Source organism: Lycium ferocissimum, chromosome 3, assembly GCF_029784015.1.
Source record: "Lycium ferocissimum isolate CSIRO_LF1 chromosome 3, AGI_CSIRO_Lferr_CH_V1, whole genome shotgun sequence".
NCBI classification, from domain to species: domain Eukaryota; kingdom Viridiplantae; phylum Streptophyta; class Magnoliopsida; order Solanales; family Solanaceae; genus Lycium; species Lycium ferocissimum.
In genome coordinates this window covers 149,233-170,843 of record NC_081344.1, presented here as the reverse complement: position 1 = coordinate 170,843, position 21,611 = coordinate 149,233, and the positions used below count along the sequence as shown (strand labels likewise).

The 21,611-nt window shown below is 29.1% G+C and overlaps 1 protein-coding gene across 1 annotated transcript; it reads left to right on the top strand.

Moving 5' to 3' along the window:
- The first annotated feature begins 6,917 nt into the window (after positions 1–6,917).
- On the top strand, positions 6,918–7,936 carry LOC132049085 (probable calcium-binding protein CML36). Its single transcript, XM_059439747.1, has 2 exons — positions 6,918–7,752; positions 7,809–7,936. The coding sequence occupies exon 1, from the start codon at positions 7,062–7,064 to the stop codon at positions 7,692–7,694; it is 633 nt and encodes a 210-aa protein (XP_059295730.1). The 5' UTR covers positions 6,918–7,061; the 3' UTR covers positions 7,695–7,752; positions 7,809–7,936.
- The last annotated feature ends 13,675 nt before the right edge of the window (positions 7,937–21,611 follow it).

The window sequence follows — 21,611 nt, the reverse complement described above, 5'->3', positions numbered from 1 at the left end:
TTGGTATATAAATTTTTGGCTGCCCCCTTTTAGTTTATACCGTATATTTTTATACCCTTTTGGCTCCGGACTCCTCGACGGATGTATCAAATAAGAAGTATACGACATGCAGTTTTTTACATAAGCTTGGTTAATTAATATACATTTTTATTTTAACTCATCACTAAATTATAATAAATTAACACAGTTTGAGGATATTGCAGTCAAGTAAGTTTTATTTATTTACTTTTGCCAAAAGAAATATACGCTACTCACTATGTCCCAAAATACTTATCATGTTTCGTTTTTTGAGAGTTAAATTACATATATTTTGATCAATATTTAACATGTATTTTTTTCACTATATTGATATGTGAAAAATAGCGATTTATAGTATATTTCGAATAATTTTCAAATTTCTAAATTTTAATTTTAAAATATTAAATTAATTTAATTCAATTAAAAATGAAGATTAGCGAAATTGGCTCCCGCAAAACGTGATAAATAATTTGGACGGATGGAGTGCCTTCTAAGGCTTTTAATAGAGTGACTTTTGACAGTGAAACAGTGTGCGAATCCATTTCAGCGTGCCAATTATCTGTTGGCACAATTACACAAAAGCCAAAAAGGCCACCAACTTCTGAGCTGCAATTCCAAAAAAGCAGAAGCATACACCCCTAAAAGCTCATTTTCTTTGATTTTTCTTCGCCCTTTACGGTGGACCTCTCACACTACCCCACCCTTAACTTACCGTTTTCACGCAACACGTGCCGTTTGGACATGATTTAAAACCCAAATCATATCTTTTTTGATAATTTGAAATTTCATCTCATAATTTAAAATCATGAGATGAAATTACACATTCAAACATTAATTTTAAACCATGATTTTAAATTGCATGTCCAAATGCCTACTTTATCCTAGAATAGTAGGATTGGGAGGGCGCATGTAAAGATAGAGTTCTAGGTGTGAGTTCCAGATAATTCAGTAGTTTGTATTAAGAAATTGACTTAATATGTATATTTATTTTGTATCCAATAAATTGTACAGTATTATTTTGATTTCAAAACTCATAAATTTTAAAATCTAAATTCGCCTCTTGTTAAAAGGGTCAACTATGCAAATATTCACGAGAAATCTTCAAAATAAGATAACTTGGTATTACAAATTAATGTCCTAGTGGTTTTTCAACTATCAAACTATATATGATATTTTGACCTTATTAAGGCTTGATGATTAAACACTCAAATAAGAAATAGGTGGAAATTCTGAAGTGCATGTGACTAAATTCTAGAATTTAGAATGTATTAAAAAAAAAGTAACAAGAAATTATTGGAGTTATCTTATCATTTCTAGCTAGTTTCGTTGATGCCAAATGAACTCTTCTTGATATGCATGTCCGATTTTTATATATGATATTAGAAAAAGAATTGTTTCTTTCAAGGATGAATATGATCAAAATTCGGAAGGAGTGCTATTTTATTCAATGTAGTTAGCTCTACGTTCTGACTTGAGAGCGGGAATTGTCTTATCTGAAGGTAAGAATAGCTCTAGGTGGGACGAATTGGAGTTTTCTCTTTGATAGACTTGCAATATCGATTCATACCAACAATCTTGGTGATGCTCTATGCAATGCAGCAATATTTCATTATACCTAACCAAATCAAATGTAATGCAGTGGGTAACAAAAACAAGTACTCAAATCCCATACGGAATCAATCTGCAGATAATAAAAATGTCAAACTTGAAAATCCATGAAACTGTAAACTGATTTTTAGATGATTATTGACTAAAGAAATTAGAATCTCGAATCCAACACCAAGATTTGGTGCAATGAATGAATATTAGAACTCATAGTTAGAATAGAAGATGATTCTCTTACATAATTTCTAACTAAAATTAATGTATGGAACAATCATTGGAAATGATTATCAATCATAGAGACCTACCAAATTAAAATGTTGTAACGTATTTGAGGTATTTGCCTTATTATCATTGACCTCTGCTAACCCCATCAAATGTTGTCTGTTAAGAGCATCTCGAGTTATGTGTTACCAAGATACCAAGTCCATTTTCCACTGTATTCTCCCTCTACCTTCCATCACGTGCATATATATTGGTTGTTTGATAATTTTCGGGTAATAAAGATTGATAATATTATTTTACTGTTACTTGGAATAATTAAGATTGAGTTGAAAGTTAAGATAGCTATGAGCCTATGATCAAGGAAAATGACTTCCGCCAACTAGCTAAGTGAATGTAGAGGTCATTTTTTCGTTATCAATCACGCACATACATAGCTAATTAAGTAAAATTATATTGGTGTATACTTGACATATTACACTCCAGTACTCCACCAAACGTTTGGTGTGTGAGAGACAAGGATATTCTTAATTTAAAAATAAAATTTAATTATAAAAAATTTAAAATTAATATTTAAAAAATATTTCCTTTATAAATAATATTAAATTAGGTATTTAACAACACATTGTTTAGTGAAAATATATTAATTAATAATTATATTTGTAACTAATACTGTAAAACATAATTGACATATATTTTTCAAATTATTAATTTTAATTAATTATAAACTGTCATGGATTAGATGTTTGACAAAAAAATAATATTAATAAATATAATGCCATAACATTACTCAAATGTTTGACATAAAAACCATCAAAAAGTAAAAAAATAAATAACATGGATGGAACAACTTAAAATTGGATACAACCTAAATTCAAAATCAAAAAAAAAAGACGTCAAATTCCAACATTAGTGATTATGCAACGAAAGAAAAATATACTTATAACCTCATTCGCACTGATTCTACTTTGAGTGAAACAATTCTTTCCAATTTGCTTCAAATATTAGAATAATAACAAGGATCTAAATGAATAAAATAAAAAATACTAGCAATTCATGAAACACAAGAAGTAAAGGTTGAGAATGAGAAGAAAGAAAATGAAAAATAAATAATATAAAAAGAAAAATACATTTTAAAAACTAAAAATAATTAAAAAGTAAAAATAAAAAAGAAATTAAAATAATAGAAATAAAAAAATTAAAAATCAAAAAAGTTAAAATAATAGAATGAAAAAATAAATTAAAAATAAAAATAAACCTACCCAAAGGATAACAGTGTAATTACTCCTGTCAATCCCAATTTTCACCCTCAACAAGAGAGTGAATAATTACATCCAATTACACTCAACTCTAAAGTGGTGGCTTTCCCGCCGTAAGTAAAATTATATTGGTGTATACTTGACATATTGACCCTCCACCAAACTGAGAGAGACTATTCACAATGAAAAGACGTGTAAAGGTGATTTGACTATAAAGGGAAGAGTAAACTGTGTATTAAGGCTTTTTTGATTAGTCTTTGAGTCTAAGCAAACCCAAAAGGTATAGGATGGAAGACGATTTAGCTAGACGTTCTAGTGATTATGCAACGGATTACTTTACTCGCACTGATCATGAGTGAAACAACAATATTACCCAAGATCAAGATCACGATCTGCATGGGGCCGTATTATTTATCCTACCCAAAGGATAACATAAGAAGCTTACCTCAACAAGAGTGAATGACCCCAACTCAAAGTAGGTCACATGATATAAAGTCCATGCCCCACAAGTGTCGTAGTGAAAAGTCCATGCCTATTTATGTAGTGTTAGCTTATTTCACGTAAAGTCATTAAATGACTAATTCCACAACTCAAATACTTACTCACATTCAATATTTATATCGGGTCAAATAATTTAAACATACACGATACAAATTAAAGTGGAGAATAATATAACTAAAACCATAATTAATAGATAAAAAATTATATAAAAGATACACGTCTAATATTAATTATTTGATGTAAGTACTGAGTAATAAGCATATACAAGTAGTAATTTTCCCCCAAACCTATTGAACTTCATGCGAAAAATAGATTTGTAGGTTGACATTTGGTTAGTGTGCGGTTGTTGTGATTGTCATCCAGCTGCACCGAACGTTATACACATCATCGTCCTTTCCCTTCATTTCCGGAGACAATTCTGGGCCATATTTATATGCTTCTAACATATTTTGTGTCTATTTAACTGCTAAGAGTGTGTGCTCATGTTTCAGCATTTCTCTTTTTTTGAAAGGAAATTTAAAATTTATGCATCATTACAAAGCGAGGTACTAATAGTAGTACCAGCCAGGTTTCAGCACTATCGTCTACCCACTTCCTAAAAGAGAATTTGACAAAAGGGGCAAGTGCATTGTTTGGGGGTTCATCAGAATTGAATATTTTTAATATAAAGTATAAATTCATATGTAAAAATTCACAAATAATAAATTGAACACATAATTAATTTGGAAGTACAATAAAATTTAAAGTTAAGAACCTTAAAGTTCGAATCTACCAGGCCAAAAATCTGGATCCGCCAATGAGTGATGATGACATCATTTTTAGTTTTTATTAGTACTCCATTCTCTTTTTCCTTCATTAATATGCATACCTTACTTACTCTGATAGATTATTTTTCGTGTTAACAACATTTCTCAATTACGCAAGACATGTTTGGAATAAGGCACCAATAATAAGTCAAATCTAATATTGGCCAAATTTTCACAATTTTAAAAAAAAAAAAAAAACTATAAAAATGCATCTAAATAATGAGAGACTACAAGAATTGAGTCGAAAATGATGACTAATTCCTATCTAGAAGGTTTACTCTTGCAAAGCATTCTTCATGGTCCTATTATCATTTGCTCTTTTCTTCACGTTATGTGGCTTGAATTCATTTTCAACTAAAATTTTTATGTTCTTTTCCGCCATTCCTTTTGAAAGGTTTAAGTAAGAAGGGAATATATTGTTCTAAAAATCTTACAAGAATTGAAACTTCAAATGAGGACCATTATACTTTTTTTTAGCAAAAAACCGTGAGAAACACGTAACCCCTCATCCACTCCCGTCCTCACAAACACCCCTCCTAAAAGAGATAATTTGACTATAGAATGCAGAAAACGTCTAGTTTTTAAGAGATTAAAGTCCTACAGATTTAAATTGTGAAAGTGACTTTTTTTTTCCACCCGATGTTCGGTACCCGCATTGAAATTCGACTATATCTGGTTTCGCATAGGGCTCCATTCGGGAGGAAGCGCTCCCTACCGAGGGGTTTTTTCATACCTGCGACTCGAACCCGCACTTGACAATTAAGAAGAAAGAAATTTCATCCGCTGCACCACATCCTTTGGTGGTGAAAGTTTTAGTATTGCCCGTCTTGGCCGATAAATCTTATGAATTAATTTTAGGCTATGCTATCATCTAGCTGAAAAGTACTCATGTTTGTGTGACGTTATTTTTTTATTATTCCGTTTAAAAAGAATCACACATTTTTAAATTTGAAAATTATTTAACTTTTAGCTTATCATTTTATCCTTAATAAGAAACTTCTATAGCCACACAAATATTATGACGTGTTTAAAATCATAAGTTTATAAAGCCACACATATGTTATGACATATTAAAACCATGAGTCAAAAAAGAAAAATCATTTTCTTATTAATTCCTGTGTCGATCCTGAGTATGTCACGTAATTTAAAGTGCAACTGAGTAAATGTTATACTAGACAAAGTCTTATGCAATATAAAATATTCATTCAATCAATATATTAAAAAAGTTGAGGGCAGAAAAGAAAAATATGTGACTTATTAAATTAAAAATATTACCTCCGGTCGATTTTACTTGTCTCATTTTTTTTCCCCGACCTTTAAGAAAACATTAATTAAAAGGATAATTTGAGTAAATTATTTTTATTTATTCTTGATTTTAAATTAAACTACTCTTATTTTCACCACACTAATCTCGCTTCACATGCATTTATCGAGTAAGGATAAATGTGGAAACTAATATTTAATTATATCTTAATTTTTTAACATAATAACTATTTCGAACCATCTATTCTTAATAAGGACGACAAGTAAACATATGGGAGTAGTATACTACAAAGCTTTCCTTCCAATTATAAGCCGGTGTTTTTCATAATCTATAAAGATAAAGAAAAAAAAATTAAAATACATAATCTTAAATATATCATCATCTTTAAATGTAGCATAACACATTTAGCCCCCGTTTGGCCATAAGAATTATTCAATTTATTTCGGAAATTTTTTTCACTTTTTTCCAAAACGTTTAAACATTTAATTCCGAATACAACTTGAAGTTATATTCCGGAATACCAAAAAACTTATTTTTTTTTTTACTTTTTTATAACTACATTTCACCAAAAACTATAATTTCAAAAACCATGGCCAAATATAACTCCAACTCCAAAATTCAAAATAAAAAAATTGGTATCTATGAACAAACGGGACCTTATATCTATGAGAGTATGTTTTAAAATATAAAAAGTAAATTTTAAAAGACCGATAAAAAATTACATTGATATCTTTGCAATCCAATCAGCACATGGAACGGTTGCAAACCACCAAACGAAACCCAACAGATACTCCATCGTCTCAATCTATGTGTCATTTGATTAGACATATAGTCTAAAATAATAATTTATAATTTAAAATAAATTTTAAATATTTCTGTAATCGTAAATTATCTTATAAAATTCAAAATTATTACTCTCCGTCTCAATTTAAGTATATTTTTTTTTTGGTCCTTTTTTTCTTTTTATATTTAGTAAGTGTTTTAATTCCAAATTAATTAAAAGAATATATATATTTTTAATTTAAAACTAAAAAATTAAATTTTCTTATTTTTTAAAATTCGTGATCAATCAAATTAACAGACTCAAATTAAAATAAATAAATACTTTTTAAATATAAATTTATCATTCTATTTTAAACAGATTAAAAAAAAAAAAAAAAAAAAAAAGCCTGGCACTCAAATTTGGACAGCGAAAGTACCAAATAAATACTCAATTCTCTCTTTCTCTCTTCATTCATTTTTCTCTCACTACGAAGCTTCCTGGAAATTCACCATGGCCTCATCCTTGAGTCACCCATTTAACCTCCTGCTTCCTCACTCTTTCCACTCACCCCTTCTTCATTATTCTTCATTTTCTTCTCTTTATCATCATCCTCCATAATAATAATAATGAAGCTTATCAAAAACCTCCCCAAAAAACTCTTCATTAACTACAAAAAATCCCGCTCCACCTCCAGCTCCATTTCCCGATCCGAAACTCCATCTTTCGGGTCTTCCTCCGATTCAGATTCCCATCACGGGTCAAAAAAACAACCCCCCGGTTTATCCACTCCAACGAGCGTGTTACCCACGCGCCCCACCAACGATATTTACGCTGAACTCGTCCACGCGTTTCATACAATGGACACCGATAACGACGGGAAAATCCGGAAGGAAGAGCTTGAAGAGATTTTAACCCGAGTTGGATCCGACCCGCCAAGTAAAGAGGAGCTTAAATTATTACTTAATGAAGTAGATGTTAACGGTGATGGATGTATTAGTTTAGAAGAATTTGGTGCTATTACTTCAGCGTTTGGTCCACCAGCATGTGACGGTGAATTAAGAGATGCTTTTGATTTCTTTGACGCTAATCATGACGGAAAAATAACGGCAGAAGAGTTGTTTAACGTGTTTAAAAATATTGGTGATGGACGGTGTACGTTAGAGGAATGTAAGCGTATGATAAGAGGTGTTGATAAAAATGGAGATGGGTTTGTGTGTTTCGAGGACTTTTGTCTTATGATGGAACAGCAAAAGTGTTAGAAGAGAAAAAAAAGTGCTATGATTTTTTTTTTTTTCTCAATTTCGTGGAAAAGGGTGTGTTTATCAAGGGTGGGGATTGGTTAATCTAACGGCTAGGATTGATCCATTTTGGAGGTTGTTTCAATGTTATTGTGTATACATACAATTTCCCCCCTTTTTTACCCGATGAACCGAAATGAAATTGGTTTACATATTACTCATCTTTTTTATCATTGCTATTAGTAATTATCTAATTTTGTGGAGCTATGTTTGTTTCATTGTTGGTACTACCAAATTTTGCTCTTGCACTACTTACAATCAAATGATGTTTAATATAAATGTAATCATCTTATATAATACATAACTAGAGTGATGATCCATAAAAGAGAACCAAATTTACACATATTATAATCTCTTCTCTCATATTGAAACTTGATTAATCCCACTCGCCTTGAAATTTTTGAGGTAAAATATTTCTATCAAAGACTGATTTTATTTTCAAAACTCGAACTAATTTAGATTTATGGTTCAGAATCAGAGTACTTACCATGGTGTAACATCTTTGGTAAAGTATCAACTCTTAAGTACATATATTGAACAAACAAAAGAAAACGGTAAAACTACTATTTTAGACGGTAAAAGACCCGAGTCTGTTCTACTTCTATTCTTCTTTTCGTGAAATCTTCACACATAATAGTCAACCATCTGGTTAGATATGGTGAATTTAATTGCTTGGTATAAATTCTTGCAGCAAAAAGATTTGATGTAACTATGACAATTTTATATTGAAATTTTGATGCCAAACTTTTATTAGATAAAATTGCAGTCTTAGGCAAGAAAGATACTTGGAATTAGTCACCCTATTTGCAGTATTCCAACAATGAAATATCGTAAATTATCATATTCGTCCAATGCGTTTAACTTTTTTCTTCTTGATACAACCTTGAAATTGTATGTCAATTTCATAATTGCACACTATTTGCTGAATTTGTTTTTAACTATATCATGGAATCAGGTTAGACTTCCTAATTCAGATTTTTCTATCATTAATGATGTTGATTTTTTCATGATGGCTCAAAAGAAAGGACGATTGCCCAAACCCATATAAGAAGTTTAGGAATCTCGTCCATCGATGTGGTATATTTCCATTCAACAACCCCCTCCCCACCCTCCCCACCCCTCGCCCCTCTCGCCGCGCCTAGACACTGTCCGGTCTATAGCGTCCACAATCATGGATTGGGTGTATATATTATCCCGGCCCCTCCCCCCTCTCGCGCACAGTTCGGAGGATGTGAACCACATCACCATTGGCCTGACTTTCGTCGCATCAATTCAAAAGATATTCTTAACATGATGTGATATTATGCGGTTTGGGCCAAAACCACACGGTTTTTTCCCATAAGGCCTCATACCATTAAGAGATCTACACTTATATGTAGGTTCCCATTTTTTTCAGTTACAGATGTGGCTCTAATACTATGATAAAATGGACCTTGGGCCTAACTCAACCACAAAAGCTAGCTCAAAGGAAAGAGAATTGTTAAGTGATATAAGAAGTCCAGTAATTTCGTCCCGATTCAATAAAATATATTTCTCTTCAACAATAAGCGTATCGATGTCAGCTCAACGTTGTTTTTATTCATTTTCTGTTTCATAGAATGTTAAAATCTTTTGTGGAAGTGATAACTTAATTTTACTGCATAAATATATCTTAAACTTAGTATAGTAAGCCAGAGTCCGTTATCAAGTAATGCATATCTCACAAATTTATTTACTTATAATCAACTTCTAAGTGAAACTGATTATATATATCTTTCTATATCATTTTTGTGTGGACCTTGTACTCGGGTGGAAAACTTAAAGAATGACAAAATCTTTAAAGTCCATCCACCAAAGGCCAAAAGGTGGAATTTTTGTACAAAGCATTTCCATTTTGTGTCATTTTCTAAATGCATCTTCATTCATAAATTAGTGGTATATCTTTTATTTTCATTCTTAAATTGTATTATTACCTCATAATAATCATGTTTAAAGCATGAGGCAAATGCTACTAAATATTATGTTTAGTAATTGGATTTTAACCAAACCCTTAACTCAGACCAATCACTAACGCGAGACTGACGCAACATTCCATTATGGCAAAGAGTGTTGCTAATAAGTTGTATATTTGAATTTTATTACTTGAATGCTCATTTGTTTGATTGTCCCCCTGTTAGAGAGAGGGAAAAAAAAATGCGCTAAATCCTATTGCTGGATTATTTTCCTTTTTATTATTGGTGACACAAGAAAGAATGATTTTTTTTTTCCCGAAAAAATCATGACACAAGTCAAATTATAAGATTGGACACACTTCGGATACATATATAATAATAAAAAATATTCTAGACCGCACCTTGTGGAATTATATTGGGTATGTTATTGGTGTTGTTATTACTTACGTCTACATATAAGAAAAATCTATTTATGCATCTTTCATTTCCTTCAGTGTGTGTCTGTGTGTTTGTGTGTATATATCATTTTTCCAAAGATGCTCTTCCAACATATAATTTGTCTCTTTTATATTTTATTTTTGAGCTATTTACAGAAGTGAAGTGACAGTTATGCTAATCGCATAAGCCAACATCATCGCTTTGATAAGAAGATGGAGTAGTTGATATTTTGGATGTAACTTTTGAATTATTGGAGCTGATAGTGACAATTTTTAGTTTTTTAGGGGTGAATACTGACATTTCGGAACATGGAAGATAGGCGGCCCCATTGCAATATTAATATATTTATTAGTACTTCCCTGTACTTCTTTTTCTCCTACTTTTTTAATTCCTTTTGAAATTAGCATATTACTTTTCTATCTCGTTTTATATTACACATTTTCTTAAATTTATCCTTAAAAAAATATTACTCATTTTATGGCACCACCAAAACTTTTCCAGAGTTTTATAGTATACACAAGAATAAAGTAAACTATAAGTCTAATGGTGAATATTTACATGTCCTAGTATGATGCCCATGATTAAGGGCATACTAATAAAGACTGATCAAACAGGATTGACATGTTTTTAGATAAGCTTTTGATAAGAAATGCACATAATATCGGAATAGAAGAGAATTTTATAAATCTTTATAAGAAAAAACACAAGTTTACATGATACACGCATTTTTAAACTCGATTATAACATTCAAGAGATAATTCTGTAAATATTATCGAACAAAAAGAACAATACAGCTCTAACATCTAAATTCTAATTCCACTTGATCCCACCTCCAACCAAAAGGAAAGAACAAAACAAACATACAATTGAGGATCCATCATTAGAGGGTAAATATACTTGTGTTCATAGAATTCTTATCTTTACAGAATTCTTATCTTTACCCACAACTCCAATAATACCATATTAACACGTGGCAGAAACTTGTCCACTTTTTGGGCCCCATCTCTCACTATCAATATCATCATCCGACCGTCCATTAGATAAGCTACATACAACTCCCAAAAAAATCTTCTTGCTTTCATTTTCTGTTGGTAATAAAAGGATCCAAAGAAAGAATGGAAGGGTTGACTTCTTTCTCTTAAGTATAAGATAATTAATTAATTACTCCTTGACTAATTGAGATATCAGGAAAAAATTAATGTGTCAAATTAAAATCAAGTTCAATAATTGATTTAAATAGCAAAAGTTAGGTCATAAGGGTAAATTAGATTCGATAATCCTAGGGCAGAAATTGAAAAACATCAATTTCGTTCATTCCTGCTATTCGTTTGGGGTTTGTCCCTGGATGCGATCAACCAATCTACTTGACATCAAAAGAGTTTCTCTCTTGTTAATTAGCAAGTTTTAAATTAATTAAACCTAATACAAGCGGAGTAAACTGAATATTTCCATTCAAAACATATTATTTTCATTCATCCAGTAATCCTTGTCGATAATACAAACGTGTACTAATGAAAGATCTTTTTCATCGAAAGGGGCAAACAAACATTTTTTTTTCTTTTGCATTTGTTATTACTTTCACAAATGTATAATTACTAGTAAAGTATGCCCGCGCGATGCACAGTGCCCAACATGGTTAATTTGGTTATTCACGTTGCCTGGTCTTTAAGGTTTGCTAACGTACCATTACTTTAGTTAAAATTAAAAACTGGAGTTTAAAAATTAAATATATCTTCTAACTTTAACATTAATGCAACTCATTTTCTTTTGAAATCTCAAACATGTATGATAGAATTAAGTCTTTGAGATGGAAAGAATTGGACTATTTCCTCGTTGTCATATCAATAAAAGTTGTTCATCGATGGGAAAAAGAAAATTAGTAAGAATTTGAGGAAAAATTAATATTTTGATTCTAGTTTTTTCTTTTAACTTTTTAATCTAATATGTATCCTGACAAGTTGATATCCAGCACTATTGACTAATTGTTCATATCTAAACATAAGAACCATTGTTGTATATATTGGATTTCATAAAAGAAAAACTAAAAAAATATTTTTAAAATTAATTAAACAAAAAATAAGTTAATAAGGGATAAATCATTTACATTAGAATTTTTTATATTAACAATTATAGATTAAAAGAATTGTTACAAAGAAATCAAAATTAGAAAGATAGACATAATATCGTAAATCGTAGAGTTTTAATCCATAATTAAAATTGTCCAATTTCTAAATGAAAATATAAAGTAATAAATGTAAAGAAACAATAATCAGAGAATACAAAGGAGAATAAGATAAGCAAAATAATGTCAAAGAATGAAAAAGGGAATAAAAAGGTACTCTGTTCAAAATAATTTTCCACTTAGCCTTTTTACTGTGGTTCATTGGATTTCATAAAAGAAAAACTAATAAAATATTTTTAAAATTAATTAAACAAAAATCAAAATTAGAAAGATAGACATAATATTGTAAATCATAGCGTTTTAATCCATAAGTAAAATTATCATATTCCTAAATGAAAATATAAAGTAATAAATTTTAAATTTTAAATTTTATAAATGTAAAGAAACAATAATCAGAGAACACACAGGAGAATAAAAATAAGTAAAATAATGTCAAAGAAGGAAAAAGGGAATAAAAACGTACTCCGTTCAAAATAAGTGTTAACTCACATAATCAAGGAATTAATTGTATTCTTCCAGATTTGCTCTATTTACTCAAGACAATAAATAAGCAAGAATTTTATTAATTAAAGGTAGTTTAGTCAAAACACCCATTTCTTTCTAAGTAGTATTTTTAAGATATGAAAAAGGATAAGTAAACAATAAATAGTCGGTACCATGACATATGTCCAAGTGGGATGAAAAAGAAGTTTGGTTAAAGTGTACAATTTACTAAATTGTTGGTACAAACACGTGGCCATTCATCATTAATGAAATTGGCAAAATTTATAGTACAATCTATAAGACTTTTGGTACAATTTGTTGTAATGTCAAAGAAGGAAAAAGGGAATAAAAAGGTACTCCGTTCAAAATAAGTGTTAACTTAGCTTCTTTATTGTGGTTCAAAATAAGTGTTAACTTACATAATTAAGGAATTAATTGTATTCTTCCAGATTTGCCTCTATTTACTGAAGACAATAAATAAGCAAGGATTTTATTAATTAAGGATAGTTTAGTCAAAATACCTATTTTTTTTGTAGAAGCTAATGTTCTCTTAAGAGATGTGAAAAAGGCTAAGTAAACAATTATTTCGAATCGGAGAGTGTAAATATGTGTCATTCAAAAGATTAGAATGAAGTGCATACACGTGTATATAGGACAAGAGAATAAATATTCAACACCATGACATATGTCCAAGTGGGATGAAAAAGTAATTTGGTTAAAGTGTCCAATTTACTAAACTTTTTGCACAAACAGGTGTCCATTCATCATTAATGAAATTGGCAAAATTTATAGTACAATCTAACGTGTCCTTCACTAGTGAAATAGGGTACAATATAGAATGCTCTATGTACAATTTTGTAATGCTGTGTTGGTCCTTCTTTGACACTTATATATAATAGAAATTTTGGTATTTTCTTTCAGGTTGTAATTTGAGGTAATACAATTCCTTGATAAGTTCATTTACGATCAAATAACTCAAAAAGCAAACACCACCAAAGAATATGGTGCGTACGGATGTGGTTCTTTCCTCTCTTAATTAGTGATCTTGGGTTCGAGCCTGGGTATGAAAAAATCCTAGGTAATCCTAGGTAGGGAGCGCTTCCCCTAGAAATAGGCCTTTACGCAATGCGAATTCAAATATAATTGGGCTTCAATGCGGATATCGAACACCGGATGAGAAACAAAAAAAACTCAAAAACATTTAGTCGGTTTTTTTCAAAGAAAAGTCATCAGAGATGGGCGGTTTGGAGGGAAGTGATAGTTTTATTCATTTTGATCTGGACTGTCTGAATTAACTAAAAGACTAACGTGTGTACCATTACTATATCTTATCTATATTAAAAAACGACTGATTTTTTTTGCTCTTGCTTCATGTTTGAAACTTGACATGTGGTATTAGAGTAGAAAAATATTGTAGGCTGGCCACTTTTCAGTTTTTAGTTGTCTTTGAAAAATTATTTGTTTTACGGAATAGAATGCTAGCTAGTCAAGAACGCACACATTCAGAGATGAAAGTGTCAGAGATAAGATGCTCAGTTGGATGCGTGACATATTAATCATGCTTTGATTCCATTTCTTTTGAGTCGAGAGTCCATCATAAACTATGTAACCTCTTTACACACAAAGATAGACTTAAGGTCAGCGTATACCCTACCCTTCCCAAATTTCATTTGTGGGATTACGATTACGCTGGGTTTGTTGTTCTTGTTGGCTATTATTCAATTATATACAAAGGCTGAAAAGTGACTATTTGAAAATTTTCCATTAAAACCTCCACTGTTATCACATAGGAATAAATTTTCGTCAATTGTGACAACTACTTAGTAATTGGCCCTCTTTGTATTTTTCTTGTAATTTGTGAACGTTTTCGACCAAGGTCTAAAGATCCTTTTTCAAAAACTGAAAAACTTATAAAAAAACATTAGACCATAGTCTAATATTTTATTGTTGTTTGATGATAACCTAATGTTTTGTCGTATCAAGAACTATATTTTTATAACTTTTAAAATAGGGATAAAGTAAAATGATACCCTAAAAGAAGGATATTTGTGTAAATTAGCCTGACATAGGAGTAGTAAAATATTACAGAAAAGGGCCAAATATACCCCTGTACTATGAGAAAAAATACCCTTCGTTATAGTTTGGGTCCAAATATACCCTTGTCGTTATACTATTGGCTCAAATATACTAATGTCACGTCTGATTGGATGTCCACCTTGGACAAACTTAATGGAAGAGGGGTATATTTGAGTCAATAGTATAACGGCAGGGGTATATTTGAATCCAAACTATAACGAGGGATATATTTAAATTTTTTCTCATAATACACGGGTATCTTTGGCCCTTTTCCGAATATTACTAGATAGCGCATGCCCATGCTACGCACGGGCCCAGATACTTTGGATTATAGTGTATTTATGTGTATGTAGTTGTGTTTGGGTAGTGATAATATATATATATATATATATATATATATATATATATATTCAAAATACGATTAATATAACATTGTAATTTGTACTCCGTATCCAAAACTTTATTATATTTGTGTTTGCTACGAATACAAAGTTTGCAAAAATTTATTAATACTTTTTAAAAGAGAAGACATGCTTTAAAAAAACTATTTTCCTCTCTTTGAGACAAAACAATAGAATATACAAAAGGTTGATACTTTGAATTTTAATTTGATTAATTTAAAGGTGTAAAATATTCTATTGTTAATGTATGTAGATTGGACCTAAACAATAGTTATTATTTTTTATCAAATTTTGATTTGGATAATTCTAATTCAAATTATTAAATTAATTTTACATGTTTAAAACGAAACAAAATAGAAATTTGATTTTCTATTTAAACGAAGAACTTGTATTTTTTAATTTTTGGTGAATATTTTTGGTTTAGCTCATTTTACTTATCATGTTGTCTTTTGCACGTTTTTTTAAGGAAACGTCTATTAGAATTAGAATTTGACTAATTTACCTTATTTATTATTTAATCTCCATTTAATATTATTTTTTCTTTTACGACATTAATCTCTTTTCACATTTATTAGTGTAAGAATAAAAATAAAAAATTAATTAAATTCTATCTTATTTTAAAATATAAATATTTTAAGTATATTTATTTTAGTAAACATAATAAATAAATGACATGGCGGAATAGCAAATACGACGAGTTAAATATTTAGATTAGATCGAGTTAATATATAAAAGAAAGAAAATTGTACGGTTTGATACTTAACCTTTTGAAGAAAAGCAATAATATAGGGTCTACGTTTTTTTCTTTGTCACAATAATTTTATTTTGCTCACGGTTAATGGGTTGATACGCGTGACAACGATAAAATTATTATTGACTTAATAGGGATACTTTGAATTACATGAATATTGTTTAATTTTTTTAATATGGGGTACACATTTTTTTTTTTTACATGAGTTTGGAGGTGATGGGCTCCACTTTGTTTTTTATTTTTTTATTTTTTATATTGTTTTTTTTTTTTAGTATGGGGTGCACCTTTTTTTTTTTTTTTTTTTGATACATGAGTTTGAGGTGGACGACGAAACCACCCCAACTCATGCTTCTAGTATAGTAAAAATATAAAAATATCTCAAAATTTTCAGAAATAAATAAATAATTAAAGAGAGTACTATTATTAATTCTTGTTTGGACAAACAAACTCCAAGATTTTTTTCTCCAGGAAAAGGATACTTATCCCAAGGTGTGCTGTCACTTTGCTGTTTGATTTGTTTATGATTTCAATTGTTGTATTCTTCACCTTCCGTGAAACTTCCTTGGATCATAAGTACTAGTACTACTTAATTTTCTGACAGATCCAACGACCTCTTCATTGTTTGACAGAATCGAGTTTTCTTTAACGACATGTATATAAGTTTTAACTTTAATTATATAAATATGAAACATGTAATCTTCAAAAAATAAATGATTTATTGTTATACCCAATAAAGACGATTGTTTTAAAAAATAATTACAACATACAATGTATATAAGCACTACTATATATACACTTTCGAACTCAAAATGTAGAACATCACCAACAAGGAATATGGTGGGATGGATAGGATCCCATTCACTCTTAATTAAAGATATCGCATTTTAATTCAGGGTATGAAAAAAAATCTTGTAAGGGAACGTTTTCCCCTTAAGTGAACCGTACGTCGGATCAGTCGGAGTCCCAATGCGAGTCTCGGCACCGTTTGGTTAAGCAACAAAAAAAAAAAAAAAAAAAAAAAAGTATTACATCTTAATCTTAATCTGCCGCCTCATCACATATTTGTTAGGCAAAAAGTCACAAACTGTGGCCTATGGCTTCTGGAATTTTTGGCTGGTGGGGTTCAGATTGTAGTGTGTTTTCTGGACTTTAAATTAGGGAGAATTATTAATTTACGTGGAAATTTGTCTCTCATGTACACAAACATACATGTACGACATGTATTTTCTCTGATATATTAATTCAATACCGTCGTAGTATGTCTATCTTTGTGAAGCTACAGTAGCTGGCAAAGTTATCAATGTTAGGAGAGGGAAGTCCAGTATTAAACTGTTAAATATTATGACTAATTAAGCACTAAGAATTTTAAAATAATTACTTAAGTAAATAACTGTGGATTCACCAAAAGTGATAGATGTGAATTGGATTATGCTTATCTTGAAAAAGTTGAATGAAAATCTTGCAAAAAAAAATTGTAATTGGAATATGAAAAAAAATAAAAAAAATCTTCATCTCAGATAAAGTATGAGTCGCATTCAGAAATTTAATTGCAGAAATTACTTTCTTGTCTCATGACATGACAGATCAATAATCTCAAATTTGAAAAGTCAAAAGGACGTTTATACTTTTTTTTAGCATAATAATATTCTCAAAATCCAACATTACTACTGTATATAAGGACAATCAAAGGTTATTTGTAATTCTCACAATTTTTTTTAATTTAATATCAAATTTTTTAATTAATTATTTTCAGGTCCCAAATTTATTTTTTAAGGTCAAATTTACTTTTTATTTTTATTGTCTACTTCATGTGATTTTTTAAAAAAATTTTTTACCACTAATTAAAAAACTAATGGCTTTGTGAATCTTCTAGATTTTGATAAATTTTGAGAATTTTAAGGACTTTTTCATGCCACTAAAAATGATGATGTTATGAAAAAGGTTATAGAGGCTCCACAAAGCATACTCATAGATATTTGAATCTTTTATGAAATATTATTAAACTTGTTTCAAATTATGATTTTCCTTTAGAAGTTATTATAGGGCTATAATAACTTTTTCATTTTTACAATTTTCATTTTTACATTTTTATATGGTTATACGGAATTCGTCCATTTAGTAATTTCTTTTTAATTTTCTCCTACAATCTTATGCCGTACACGCTAGCAAACATAAGTAATTTATAAAGATTTTACTTAAGTTTGGATTAAGTTTTAAATCAAAAAAATAAATATAAATAACTTATATCATTGTTGAATACTTAAAAAATTTATCAAAAATGTAAATTACGGTCCCTCCATCTCAATTGAAAATATGAATTCCGAAGTACAGTAGTTAATTAATAAATTTTACGTGCGCACACTATTGAAATAAAATCTATTCACTATATTAAAAGAATAACTATAAACTATTATTTTCATATATTATGAAAATGTTTGAAAAAATAATGTAGTTAAAAAAATACAATTTGATTTTCAAAACATGAATTTTAAAGTACAGTAGTTAATTAATAAATTCTGCCAAAAAAAAAAATCTTCTAATATCAATGCTTTTAATTATTTATATTTATTTGTAAATTAACTTTATTGATTTCATCATGCAACAATATTTGCACATCAAATATTTTTGACATAAATCGAATACTGTAATATCTTTGATAAAATAAGTTAGCCAATATGGATTCAATTCAAAGAAACAATTGAAATTAATTTAACGTATGAAAACTCAATTTGGATCATCAAAGACTTTAATCTAAAAAAATTTAAGCAAAATGGAAATTAGAAGAGCTTCCAAATGTTTGATTTTTTTTTTTTTTTTTTATAAATCTAATATATAAACTAATAAAAATATTTTCCTTTAATTTTTAGGTACATTTTTATACTTTAATATTTTAGAAATTTTTTGAAGTATCAAGAGCAGAAAAAAATTAAAAGATATCTACAAATTAAAATTTTAACGTCAATTTGGGCCCTACAGTGGGCCCACGTCCAAGTCTACTTGCTATTTATTACCTTGCTTTCCATTTTATTATTTCAATTGTCTTACGCATTTTTGTATATAAGAATATCTTTACGTGCCTTATAAGTCTTAAACTTAAAAACAAATCTAATCCTTCACAAATTTGTTGCAGTTTTATTCTACTCTTTCCGTCACAATTTATGCGGATTCATTTGATTTGGCATAAAATTTAAAAAGAAAATGAAGGCTTTTAAAATGTGGGGTCTAAAACAAATCTTAGATATTTATGTGACTATAAATAATTTCATTCAGGGTAAAAAGGAAATTTTAAAGGTAAATTGTTTCTAATTATAGAAAGATAGAAATTCTTTGTGATAGACTAAAAAAGAAAGGGTACCACATAAATTGGGACAAAAGAGTATAAGTTTACTTGGGATTATGTAGTGTTTTAAATTTTTATATTTAATCTAAAATAAATATTTTTTATATATAACTAAAATGGTAGTAATTTTTTTAAAATTTATCCTTATTTTAGATAAGTAAATTTTTACATAACCTATTAATTTAGTATTATTTAATTAAGAATAATTTAGTGAAGAAACTTCTTACTTTTTAGGGGTGAATAATTGATTAAGGAGTGCGCCCAAGATAAAAGAAATACCTATAATAGGGACCGGAGGGTACCTTTTACGTTTTTTGTCCTTATATATTAATTTAGGTAACTTTGTAAAATTTTCTTTTTAAACTGAATCATTTATTAGGCCTTACTTTACATTTCAACATGTCATATGTTCCTCTCAATATTATTCTCTCTATTTGTTTGAACCTCCAAGATTTTGCTTCTTTAATAAGCTCATACGTGCTTGCAAATATAGAAGGTAAAATTTATTGAATGGTGTCGTGTAGTGTTGAATGCTGAAAATGAAGGTAGCATTATCAATCAAGATCGGATTATCTTTAAAATCTCTTGTTTGATTAACTAAGAATTAATATGTTGTCTTTAACGAAGAACTAAATTGATTCGAAGTTTATTTTAATGAGTTTAGGTTATTTCTTGAATTTCATTTAAAACCAAGGTTAAAAATCACATCTAACTATCATAAAGCCACGACATATATAATGATGAGTGAAAAAATAATAAATATCAAAAGAAATCTATTTCTATCTATAAATAATCTATTTCTATCTATAAATAATCTATTTCTATCTATAAATAAAAATCACATGCTCAATAATTCATAAAAATACAAAAATGTTTTTCAAATTATGATGTTCGTCGAGTTGTAATTATCATACTTTATCATGTTAGTTTATAGAATATTGAATCACTTGAGTCCTTTTGGTATTTGGTAATTTTCCTACTAAACTTACTGCCTCGTAATAAATTTTTCTTTAAAAATTATCCAATTATACGATGAAGAAACTTTAATAATTATGAAAACTTATCAACAAGATATGATTAATCTGCAGTTACATCAAATTGATTATGTTGTAGAAAAAATGTGACACAAATTATACTTATTTAATAAAAGTTAGGGATAATTTCAGAGACCTCCCTCAACGTTTACCTCTATAACACTCTCTTCCCTTTACGGTTTGACATATTACACTTACCTTCCTTATTTTAAATTTTTTGTAACCAAACTAATTTAAGTGATATATTTTCTCTAATATCCCAAAACTACCCTTATGTGGCACCTTTTATTAAATTTTAGATTTTAGATATAAACTTACTCTCAAAAATTTCCCAAATTCTATAGAAGAATTCAATCAAGTGCTATTATGTTTTGCAATGGTTGATAACCTTATAATAAACACAGTTTTTTAATTTATATCATCTTGGCCCTGTTAACCAAGAGTTGCAAAGAAATTTGCTGATAAATATCCTTTCTGATGGAGTTACTGTACCTTTAATTTATATTTACTCTTTAGCTTCTAGAAAAAATATTATGTGTTTTTTTAAGTTCTACATCAGTCTAAAGTTTTATAATTTGTTTAGTGAATAAAAATGTTTGGTGCTTTTGCATCTAGTATGATGTAACTAATAACCAAGGCTAGGCAAAACAACAATCAGCTTTGGACAATTATTTATGGGATAATCTTCGAATTTATCTCTCTTCCCTAGAAGTTAAGATTTCAAATTAATCAAATGTGTTACCATAAATGAGATAAACTTAAATTTGCATAAAGCTAAATAGTTAATATGGTTAAAAATACGAATATCAAAAGAAGCACATCGCAAACGATAATACTTATAAAAACCTCAAGTGTCGCCAAAATATTTTTTCATTATTGTAACCAATATCAATGTCAGTAGTTTTATTTTGAAATCAAATATGAGAAAGATATCATACGTTCTATATGTTTCTTCTTAGTTAAAGAATTGTTAGCTGCTTTCAAACAAATTATAAAGTATAAAGAGTTTTTAAGGGAACTTTCATTTTGATGATTAAGGTCACAAAAGGGTAATTTGGGAAGGTTACACAAATGTAGTCATTAAAATTTGTTTGGTTACAAAAGGTTTAAAACAACGGAGGTAAGTGTAATATGTCAACCAGAAGGGAGGTGAGTGTTATAGAGGTAAACGTAGAGGGAGGTCTATGAAATTATCCCTAAAAGTTACGTAAAGTACATTTTGAGTTTGGGCCTAGGCTTAGC

Bases quoted from the DNA above. Each gene is read 5' to 3' on its own strand.
- LOC132049085 (XM_059439747.1), top strand. From the start codon at position 7,062: ATGAAGCTTATCAAAAACCTCCCCAAAAAACTCTTCATTAACTACAAA.